This window comes from Stegostoma tigrinum, chromosome 28, assembly GCF_030684315.1.
Source record: "Stegostoma tigrinum isolate sSteTig4 chromosome 28, sSteTig4.hap1, whole genome shotgun sequence".
NCBI lineage: Eukaryota > Metazoa > Chordata > Chondrichthyes > Orectolobiformes > Stegostomatidae > Stegostoma > Stegostoma tigrinum.
The window spans coordinates 42719424-42731515 of NC_081381.1; the positions used below are offsets into that span (position 1 = coordinate 42719424).

The 12092-nt window shown below is 39.8% G+C and overlaps 1 protein-coding gene across 1 annotated transcript in view; it reads right to left on the bottom strand.

Annotated features, from left to right (window-relative positions):
* Positions 1 to 12092, bottom strand: part of nphp4 (nephronophthisis 4) — a 396691-nt gene that overhangs the window by 280214 nt on the left and 104385 nt on the right. Inside the window, 1 exon segment of the mRNA XM_059655664.1 lies at positions 9388 to 9452. Coding sequence (XP_059511647.1) covers positions 9388 to 9452 — 65 coding nt within the window.

The window sequence follows — 12092 nt, forward strand, 5'->3', positions numbered from 1 at the left end:
ATTGATGTTAGGCAAGTTAGCTGGAAAGACAATTCCGTTGTTAGACCATATTTCTTGTCACTGGATTTACCTCCAGTGTTATGAGGTGCACACTGTAGTTTTTCCAAGTCTCCAAAGCACGTAAGTCAGGGCTTTCCAAATTGGGGTTGAGACCCCAAATGGGGTTGCAAGCTGAAATTTTGGTATTGTGATCTTTGAGGCAGCTAAGGCTCCAATTGTGCTCTGACTGGGTTATAACAGCTATGCTCGTTCTCAAGCAGGCACCCACCCTCTCATTTCTTACTGAGGAACCATGACAATTTTCAAGTCACACGATGGGATCACAGTGGGAAAATGTTCGGGACACACGGATGTAAATTCATAGAATGATACGGTGTAGACCTGGATGAACACAGCAGACCAAGCAGCATCAGAGGAACGGGAAAGCTGACATTTCGGGCCTAGATCCTTCTTCAGAAAATGTTTCAAGTCTAGACAAGTCTGATGAAGAATAATCGAGACTTGAAACATTAGCTTGCTTTCTCTCCTTGCATGCTGCCTGATACACTGTGATCTCCAGCATTTTTTGTTTTCAGTTCAGATTCTAGCATCTGGAGCAATTTTCTCCAACATTAGATTGTCTCTTATTGGAGAAAGTCATTGCTTGGTGTCTGTGTGACACGAATGTTAATTGCCATTTGTCAGCCCAAGCCTGCATATTGTGCAGATCTTGTTTCATTTGAACATGGAACTGCCTGACCCCCAACAACTACAACCATCTTCCTATGTGTCAGGTATGACTCCAACCAGTGGAGAGGTTACCCCCTGATACCCATTGATTCCAGTTTTACTGGGGTTCCTTGATTGCACACTCAGTCGAATGCAGCCTGGAAGTCAAAGGCTGCCACTCTCAACCCGACCTCTGGAATTCAGCTCTTCTGTCCATGCTTAAACGAAAGCTGTAATGAGATCAGGAGTTGAGCGCCCCTGGAAGAACCCAAACTGGGCATCACTGAGCAGGTTTTTGCTGAGCAGGTGATAGCAATGTTGATGACATGCTCCATCATTTTACTGGTGATCAAGAGCAGACTGAGAAGCAGTAATTGGCTGGGTTCGATTCGTCCTGCTCTTTAAGCACAGGACATACCTGGGTGATTTCCACATTGTCAGGTAGATGCCAGTGTTGCAACTGTGCTGGAAGCTTGGCTGGGGGAACAGCAAAATCTGGAAAACACGTCTTCAGTACTCAGGCTGGAATGTTCTCAGGCAACACTGCAGAATCCATTGTCTTCATCCATTTCTTAATATCACGTGGGGTGAATCAAATTGTCTGAAGATGGTATCTGTAATGCTGGGACCACTGGAGGAGGCCACAATGGATCACCCAATCGGCACTTCCAGCTGAACATTGCTGCAAAAGTTTCAGCTTTATCCTTTGCACTGATGTGTTGGGTTCCTCAATCATTGAGGATGGCGATATTTGTGGAGCCTCTCCCTCCAAGATTGAGTTGTCTAATTATCCATCACCATTCCCAAGGGGATGTGGCAGAACCGCAGAGCTTAGATATGATCCTTTGTTTGTGGGATTGTTTAGTCTATCATTAGCTGCTTATGCTGTTTGGAATGCAAGCAGTCCTGTTTGATGGCCTTACCAGGTTGACACTTTGCTTTTATGTGTGCCAGGTGCTGCTCCTGGCATGCCCTCCCACACTCTCCTTGAAACCAAGTTTGATCCCCTAGCTTGATGGCAATGGTTGAGTGAGGATATGCTGGGCTATGAGGTTACAGACTGTGCTAGAGATCCATTATGCTGCTCTTGATGGCCCACAGTGCCTCACGGATGTCCTGTTTTGAGTTTCTCAGTCTGTTTGAAGTCTGTCCTATTTAGCACAGCGATAGTGCCACACAACACAATACACAGTATTCTCAATATGAAGACGGGACTTCACCTCCAAAAGGACTGTGTGATGGTCACTCTCACCAATACTGTCATGGACAGATGCATCTGCAGCTAGAAGACTGGTGAGGCTGAGGACATAAAAGTGATGCAAGTATGTTTTTCTGGCAATGCTACCATGGTGATCAGAAGAATCTTAAATTTAGAATGTTTAAATTGAATTCATTTTATTGAATTTTATTGAATGTTATTGATTCTAATCCAGTCCCAGAACATTAGCTAAGGTTTTCATTAATAGTCTAGCAATACTACTACTAAGGCCATCACCTGCCCATAAGTAAACACTGCTACATTTCTGCGTTACATTTTTCTTTATTTTCACATTTAGTAACAAATAAATTCATTATCTTATTAAGAAAAGCTGGTTAAATTGGCTCCTTTTCAGACATCAACCTCATGTGGTCTGGGAGAAAGGCATGTTTGAAGGGAGGGATCCTGATTAAATCATCTTTGTTGCTACTCACCAAGGCAGCATGTAAATAAATACATTTGGTTCATCAATGTCCATCAGGGAAGGAAATCTGTGACCTTTCCTGGCCTAGCCTACACATGACCCTCGGCTCTCAGTAATGTGGTTGATTCTCAACTGCCCTCTCAAATGGCCTTCTCATCCAGAAGCAAAGGAAGTATTGCTGGCATTGGAGAGGGTCAGGAGGAGTTTACAAGAATGATCCCAAGGATGAAGAGCTTGTCATATGAGGGGCATTTGAGGACTCTGGGTCTGTACTCAGTGGAGTTTAGAAGGATGAGGGGGATATCTGACTGAAACTTACAGAATGCTGAGGGTCCTGGATAAGCAGACGTGGAGAAGATGGTTTTACAAGTAGAAAAGATTAGGACCCAACGGCGCAGCCTCAGAGTGAAGTGACGACCATTTAATCTTTAGATGAGGAGGAAGTTCTTCAGCCAGAGTGTGGTGAACCTGTAGAACTCAATGCTGCAGAGGCCTGTCGAGGCCAAGTTACTGAGTGCATTTAAGACAGAGAGAGTTTCTAGTGAGGAGATCAAGGGTTACCAGAAGGCAGGAGAGCGGGGCTGCGAAACAAATCAGCCACGATCAAATGGTGGAACAGACTCGATGGACTGAATAGCCTCATTCTGCACCTGTATCTTACGGTTTTACAGGTTAAGTAACACAGCTGACTGAATCTATCATTATCTCCATCCTCCCTGCCTGTTAATATTTATTATCTCCCATCCAATATAATTTACTCCAACTTTCCTCCTAGATTACCTCAAATGCCTTTGTTTTCTCAATTTTCACATTTTGTAATGGAAAGTATTTAATATTTTTAATGGTATTTGAACAACTTTCTCCAAGGATTTCTCCATTACCCAGTTCGTCAAAAACTATGCAACAAGGATGCAAAAATTGGACTGCAGGGTCAGTCACTTTGATGAATCACAACAGCAAAAGGGCTGACAAGGAATAAAAGACACATCATCAGTTCACACACCTGAATCACACTCCATGATGAAACTACTCAATAGAAAGTGCCACGGTTAATATTTTAATTGCTTGGACAATTATCATTTTACAAAGCAACTGTCACCTGTGTTTAACCCTCACATTATTACCTTATATTTCTGAAAAATAAATGTCTTTGTCCTTCAGCACAAATTTTTGACCCAAGACATTTCATGCCTCACCAAATAAAAGCAACAATTTTTGCATGCAGCCAATCCCAGGAAATTGCGAGATGTACATGCCTGAGTTTAATAACTAACATCACTGGCGCACATGAATTTATTTTGATTATTATTATCAGGCATCAAAGTTGTGATTTACTGGGAAGTAGCTGTACAGCTGAAATATTGGAGTGGAAAGAAAATGGATTCAATTTATGGGACATTGACACCAGTACTGGGACAGAAATCAGGCGCACAGCTAGAATTCAGGATTTTGACTCAACGACAGTGAAGGAATGCTGATGTATTTCCAAGTCAATATGATGAATTACATGGAGGGGAACTTGCAGCTGAAAGGAAGATCTCAGCATAAGTCCTTACTGCAGTAAGGAAGGCGCAGGGCAATGTCCATAAATTAATAACAGTAATTGAGATAAAAGCAAAAGACCCCGCAAGCAAAGATCAGAGTATGAAAGTAGCAAAGATAGCAAGTTCACCTTGAACAGCAAAGATTATAGGATATAATATGAAACACTCATTAGTACTTAAGCAAAACAAAAATACGTCCAATACATCTGCAAATGAAGTTCAATCAATTAAAAATTCTATGAAAAACACACCACATATATCAATAGGGTGGGGACAGTTCTTCAAATGAAAATGCATGTCACGTAAGAAATGAAACAGATTAGTCAGTAGCTCCAATTCAATGATAGCCATGATGGCGCTTCGGGTCTGCACCTTTATTCAGAGTTGTGCGTGGTGTGGGAGGCACGTGTTTTGAATCCTGGAACACCTAGACCAGTACTGGGGAGTAATGGAGTTATTGCTATTTAACCTGGCTGAGAGCAAAATCCTGGCACAAAACTAGGATGGTTGACAGGACTTTGAACTGAATGGTGGGTAAGGTTCAGAGAAGGGAGGTCAAAAATAGAAACAGAAACTCCAAAGACGTAGCAAGTTGGAGAAAGATAAGCAAAGTGCGATAGGAAGGGAAAATTTCAGCATAGCGCATTGGTGAATAAAATGATAAAACTGATAAAGAGCAGAATTAAAGGTACTTTAATGGAATGCACAAAACATTGAAAGATACATGAATAGCATAAATAGAGATTTGACCTAAAGCCACTGCACAAAGATAGTTATGTGGTGGCAAAGGTTGGGAAATAGACATTTCAGGTATCCATCATTTTGAAGTGACAGAAAAAAATAGAAAAGGATAACAGAGAATGACGCAAATAAGATCAGGAACTCAATGATAACACAGCAGATAGTTATTCAGATTAATTGATCATTCTACTATGGGTTGATACGAGGGGGAATAATTTGAACTGGTGTGTGGAAGGAGCAATAAAACTAAATAGATAATAAACTCAATCCATAAAGTAGGGCATCTTAATAATCCAGCTGGCTTGGATCCAGATTTAGTAGCAGAGAATAGTTGCTGAAAGGGGGAGGTTGGAAACTAAGTCGAACACAGAAAATGCTGCAGAAACTCAGCAGATCTGGCAGCATCTGCAGAGACAGAAACAGAATTACTGCCTTGGGTCTGGTATGACTTCTATTGGATATGAAATATACAAAGAGGGAAAAGGGTAAGTATCTTTAAACGAGATCAGCAGTTCGTTCATTCATCTTCTTGGGTTAAAAATCCATCTAAAGAATACAGGAATAAGTTACTATGAGTACACTAAGCTTATCAAAGAGATCAGCAATAAATGTGATATATAAAACATACAGAACACTTTCACAGCCCATAGTGAATCTCCCATTCGTGAAAACTTTATCAAAGTTGTACCAAGGAACTCCAAAATATGGGGTGAGGAAAATGTCATTCTAATCCTTCATTGATATAGCAACCAGATTAAGGCAGTCTGCCAAACATAGAGTAAAGAGAATAGAGTAACAGTGGACAAGGTAATGGAGAAATGGTTAGAGACTGCATTGTGGGCATCACCTGAATTCTAAGCTGACAATGAGGGGGCATTTGCCAATAATGAATTGAAGAATGTATGTGATAAATTATGTGGTAATGAACACATCAACAGAAAGTCTCTTTAGTCATGGAGTGCATGAAGGAAATCACATGGTGACAGGTGAAAGCCTAATCCGAGTGGGCCATCCAACTTGTGCACTTGGCACGGGGAGTCCACATGGACGACTCATTGCAAATTGTTGTGGGCGACAGTCCATTTATAATGGAAGAAAAACAAAAATTCTTTGAGTAATGAGTGATCATTCATCAGTTTGCGAGGGGGCTGCAATGAACTCCACTTTTTCCAAGCACTGAAATGACCTGCATTCAGGGAGGAAGGCATTCATTAAAGCTGCAGCGAAAATTCAGTGAGCTATTTGGCATTTTATAAGCACATCGGATATAAGTTTTAATCTAGGGACACGGCACATGAAAAATTCATTGGCAGATAGAATGGAAACATGGTTACAGAAAACAATGGAGAAAGAATAATAGCAACCAAACTGTTAAGGTACGTTTCTCAATGTTAAATGGCACTGATTACAAACTTAGAAAATCTGAACAAGTGTTGCTAAGTGATGAGGGACTTTTCACTTCCCAACAGGGCTTGATCAGGGGGAATTGGGATGATGAGTAACAGAGTTGTACAGCATGGAAACAGACCCTTTCATCCAACTCGTCCATGCTGACCAGTTATCATAGAGTCATAGAATCCCTACAGCGTGGAAACAGGCCATTTGGCCCAACAAGTCCACACCACCCCTCTGAAGTGCATCCCACCCAGACTCATTCCCCTAATTTGCCATTTCTAACCCACCTAACCTAAACATCCCTGAACACTATTTTCAATTCAGCATGCCCAATCCACCTACCCTGCACATCTTTGGACTGTGGGGGGAAGCCAGAGTACCCGGAAGAAACCCACGCAGACACAGGGAGAATGTGAAAACCCTACATAAACAGTCACCCGCAGCTAGAATCAAACCCTGGTCCTTGGTGCTGTGAGGCAGCAGTACAAACCACTGAGCCACTCCCAGTATCCAGCATATTTACCAGGATGTCGCCAGATATGAAAGGTTTGAGTTATAAGGAAAGGCTGGGACTTTTCCCACTGGAAGGTAGGAGATTGAAAGATGGCCTGAAAGAGGTTTATAAAATAATGAGGGGCATAGATAGAGTTCATGGTAGTTGTCATTTCCCTAAAATGGGGAATTTCAAGGCAAGGGGGTACATTTTTAAGGTGAAAGGAGAGTGATTTTTTAAAAATGACATAAAATGCAAATTTGTTTACACAGAGGATGGAATGAACTTCCTGAGGAAGTGGTGAATGCAGGTACTATTACAATATTTAATAGACATTTGGATGGATAAATGAATAAGAAACATTTGGAGGGATATGGGCCAGGAGCAGGCAGCTCAGACTAGTATAGTTTAGGATCATGTTCCGCGTGGACTGGTTGGACCGAAGGGTATGTTTCTGAGCTGTGTGACTCTATTTGGCCCATATTCCTATTTATGTATCCATCCACATGCCTTTTAAATGTTGTAATTGAACCGGCCTCCAATACTTCCTCTGGCAGCTCATTCCATACACACACCACCCTCTGCGTGAAAAAGTTGCCCCTTAGATCCCTTTTTAATCTTTTCCCTCTCACCTCAAACTTATGCCCTCTACCCTTGAACTCCTCTACTCTGGGAAAAAGACCTTGGCTATTAACTCTATCCATGCCCCTCATGATTTTATAAACCTCGACAAGGTCATCCCTCAGCCTCCGATGTTCCAGGGAAAACAGCCCCAGCCTATCCAGCCTCTCCCTGTAGCTCAAACCCTCTAACTCTGGCAACATCCTTATAAATCTTTTTTGAACCCTTTCAAGTTTAACAACATGCTTCCTATAGCAGGGAGACCAGAAGTGAATGCTGTATTCCAAAAGTGGACTTACCAATGTCCTATATAGCTGCAACATGACATCCCAATTCCTATGCCTAATGCACTGACCAAAAGAGACAAGTGTACCAAATGCATTCTTCACGAGTGTGCCTACCTACAACTCCACCTTCAAGGAACCATGAACCTGCACCACAAGGTCTTTTTGTTCAGCTACACACGTCACGACCCTACCAATAACTGAATAGGTCCAGCCCTGATTTGCCTTACCAAAATGTAGCATATCACACTTACCTAGATTAAACTTCATCGGCCACTCCTCAGCCCATTTGCCCATCTGATCGAGGTTTCGTTGTACTCTCAAGATAACCTTCTTCACCATCCACAACCCCACCAATTTTGGTGTCATCTGCAAACTTATTAACTATTCCTCCTAGATTCACACCCAAATCATTTGTATAGATGGTGGGATTTCTAACATATATTTTCCCAATCAATCAAATGGCCGCCCTTCCCACTGCTTACACAGACTTTAAGAGTGGAATGCCATGTCCAAAACTCAAGTGTTAGACCAATAAACATTGCTCTAAGGTAGGTTGGGAAATTAAAATGTATAGATCTGATGGCAAAAATGAAGACATGAATAAATATTCCATAACTCTCACCAAAAAAAAGGTTCTGATGAGAAATAAAAATTGAGCCAATCAAGTAATTGATCTGTGGCAATAAGAAGTGAGTAAGGAAGAAATAAAAAGCTTATGAGGTTATCGACAACCTGGTGATTCGAACAGCTTTAGAAATGAGCTATGGATGACCAAAAAAATAAATAAAGGGGAGAAAGTTGGAGAAAAAGAATAAACTAGCAACAAATATAAAAGTAGATTGTAAGAGTTTACGAAGGTACATAAAACAAACTGCAAAGTAACCATTGTGCCTCAGATGTAAATCCAAGACAAATTATTATGGGAAATAAGAAAATGACAGATTTGAAATATTTTTATCATTCTCCACAGTAGATGACATTAACAAATAATAAAAACAAAAGGTCTAGTGATAGTTCTCTTTTTCATTCATGGCCATGTGGCTGTCATTCACAAGGCTATATTTCATTGCTCATCCTTGATTGCCTTTGAGATGCAGATGGTGACTCCTGGAGTCTTTCTTACATAAAGTTGCCAGCCAATCAAAGACTACCAGATCATTTCAATGGTAGCTCCCCACCCCCACGAGGTGGTCACTACTGTCAGAATGACAATCACACTACACTGGCTTATCATCCATGTCACCCAGTGACCCCTGCCAGCCACTGGACAACACCAGGACGAACAGGATGGGATCCTTTAAGTGCCTATTAAGAGCGTGAATTGTTGGAAAGATGGGAATACCATCCATTGGTTCACCCACCAACCTCACACCCAATTAAATGCCATCCCTGTCACCAGCTGGACCATCAGATAGGGCAGAAGATTCAACCCTCAATGCCAATACTTCGACTTCATCGAGATAAATAAGCAAAACATCTCCAAGGATAACAGACTCTTCGAATCAAAAGATTAGTTATTTGCTTGAGTAAATAACAAATTTGTGTTTGTGCCAATACATCAGATCTTCTGATTAAATTAGAATTATTAAATTGACAAAACTTGAAAAAAAACTGGTTCATGCTTATTGCTGAAAATTCAATTTGTTGCTTGATGCTATAAAACAGCTCACTTGTTGCACATGTTAACTTTAATATTTCAACTGGAAGACATAATATATGGGAATTTTAATAACAATGATGAAAGCACTGAAGAAATCTGTCAAATCCATTGGCAATTATAACTGCTTACTTTATTTTGCAATGCTCTGAAATATAAACTCAAAGGCTGGTATTTTATAATTTTAAAAAATAATTCACGATCTGGAATACTTCAGTAACTGGAGTCAATATTCTGCTCTTGCAAAAAACAGACTTACTCTCAATGGGATCCTGTAACTTTGGATGCAGCAAAGCTCTTGGAGTACCATGATAGAGACTCAATCTGGAGTTTTCAGAAAAGGAAAAAAGAAGACTGTTAACTTTTTCTTATTTTATTAGATTGAGCACCAGCTATTGGGTATAGCTTTATTAAACTTGTATTGAAAACACTGTGATGAAATAAAGTCCAATTCCAGATGGCATTGATAAACACTGCAAGACAATAGCCACCCATGGCAGGCTCCAATTCTGGTATTAAAGAGCTTTGAAATAGACCTGTAACTAAATGGAGGCTGCAAACTATCATGAACACAGCAATAAGGGGCTGAACAAAGAGGAGACAAATGCCATATTTCCCACAGGAATACAAGAATTAAATCAGATCGACTCAATCTGGATTAGCTGACTTTTCCAGTCTTGCCTTGGAGGCACAATAGATTAATATATGATGGTGAAATGGTGGCATTTTCGATGTTCTTGTCGGCCTACTTTTCACAATCTGCCTGCCAATTTCAAGTCAATTTCATACACGGGCGGGGGATGGGAAATGAAACAAGTCACTCCTTTTCTAGACAGGTTTAGGGGTTCAATTATTGCGAATAGATTTCTGTGAAAAAAAAGAGTGAATTATAAATGAGATGGAAATTATTGTTCAGCCTTAAATATCTGAAAGAAAGTCACTTCACATTTTTTTATTAACATAAAAATATTCATCAGAAAAAGAATTCAAAATAAACAATTGGTGAATAGAATTTACCATGGACTGCAGTTTCAAAATGGTATAAACAGGCTTTCATCAATAATGCAGAACAAGTTTAGTAAAGATGTAAAAGCATATTTGTCATTTTTTTGCTAAAAGTCATATCCCATACTGTTCTCACAATTATATTTTCTCTTCCTGGAGTTGATGTATTTAAAACACCTACAGAGTTCTATGCCAGCACATGACAATCACTCGTTCACTACATTAGGTGAAGGAAACCATTCGTAAGACATCTGCAAATCGTCTAATAGTTACTGTCAGCATGGTCAATAAAGTGAAATGGATTTAACAGTTAATAAATACAGTGCAAATGGAGCACTTTAAAATACAGATGCTTTAGCAATGTGAGTTAGAAATAATTTATGAGAAACCAGGAAGGTTGATCAGTGTTACTGGTGACATCAGTTTTCTAAGCATTCAAACCAGAGAATTAGATAGCTTGAGGCCAGATTTTAAATAAATCAAAACTAATAAATTGACTTCCAAGTAACAGATCAAAGTTAACCACTGATAGTAATTGGCAATAACTAACCTTACTTATGTCAAGTCTTAGATTACTTTATTAACATTCTAACACTCATAGGTTCCAATAAGCTATATAAATTTAAATGTTCTTTAAAATTGATATTAGTGCACTGTGTTTTATCTGTTTGAAGCCATGATTTGGATCTAATTCCTGCACTTCATAATACTATCTCAATCTATGATGTAATTAAGTGAGACAAAAGAAGGAGGCATATATATTAATGAAGCAGCACCTATGTTCTAACCAGATTCAAAGCCAGAATTACAAGATCTTTCAAAAACCATGAGAAAAAGAACAGCATGCTACCAGTTTAGGCATTCAATACATCCTATCAGACAATTGGATTTTTGAATTTTTATGGTTATTCAAAAATTAGATTATCAGATTTGAATAAAGTCAAAAGTAGAAAATGACATTGAAATATATAACACAATTACACTTCAGACATATTTGGGGAAAAAAACAAAATCAATAGACCCATTTTGCAAGGTCCCTTGGTGGCTTTCTGAATAAAGCATTAGCTAGTGTAGTACTAGACCCGACAGACCAGAAGATCCCAGACTTCACTAGTTAGGATTTTTGAATTGTTTAGTACCACAAGGTCAGATGGCTAGGGTGGAGGGGGGGGGGGGGGTGGAATTTTCACTTACAATGCTCTCCAACAGCAAGTACACACTCAAATTGGAAAGGGTTCAGAAAAGATTTACAAGGATGTTGCAAGGAATAGAGGATTTAAAGTACAAAGATAGGCTGGAACCTCTTTCACTGGAACATCAGAGTTTGAGGTGTGACCTTATAGAAATTTATGAAATCATGAGGGGCATAGGTAAGATTAATAGCAAGGTTCTTTTCCCAACGGTAGGGCAGTCCAAAAATAGGAGGCATATTTTTAAGAGAAACAAGATTTAAAAGGACGTGAGGGACAACTTTTTTAACACAGAGTGTGGTTCATATGTGGAACAAACTGTCAGAGGAAGTGGTAGATGCAGGAACAGTTACAACATTTAAAAAACATATGGATAGGTACATAAACATGAAAGGTTTGGCACCCCGACAGTCAGTGGGAAATTGAGAAACAAATATGTAAAGGAGATCTCGGATATCTGTTAGAATAATAGGATTGTAATGGTAGGGTGTTTTAGCTTTCCATAATAGACTGGGACTGGGACATAGTGTTAAGGGTTTGAATGGGGAGCAATTTTTTCAGCATATACAGTACAACTTTTTTATTCAGTACGTGGATGTATCCACTAGAGAAGGAGCAATACTTGACCTTCTGTTGGGAATAAGGCAGGGGAAGTGACTGAGCTTTCAATGGTGGAGCACTTAAGGGCAAGTGATAACAATTCTACTAGTTTTAAAATGTGATGTGAAGGCGCCGGTGTTGGACTGGGTGGTCAGAAATCACAGGGCAC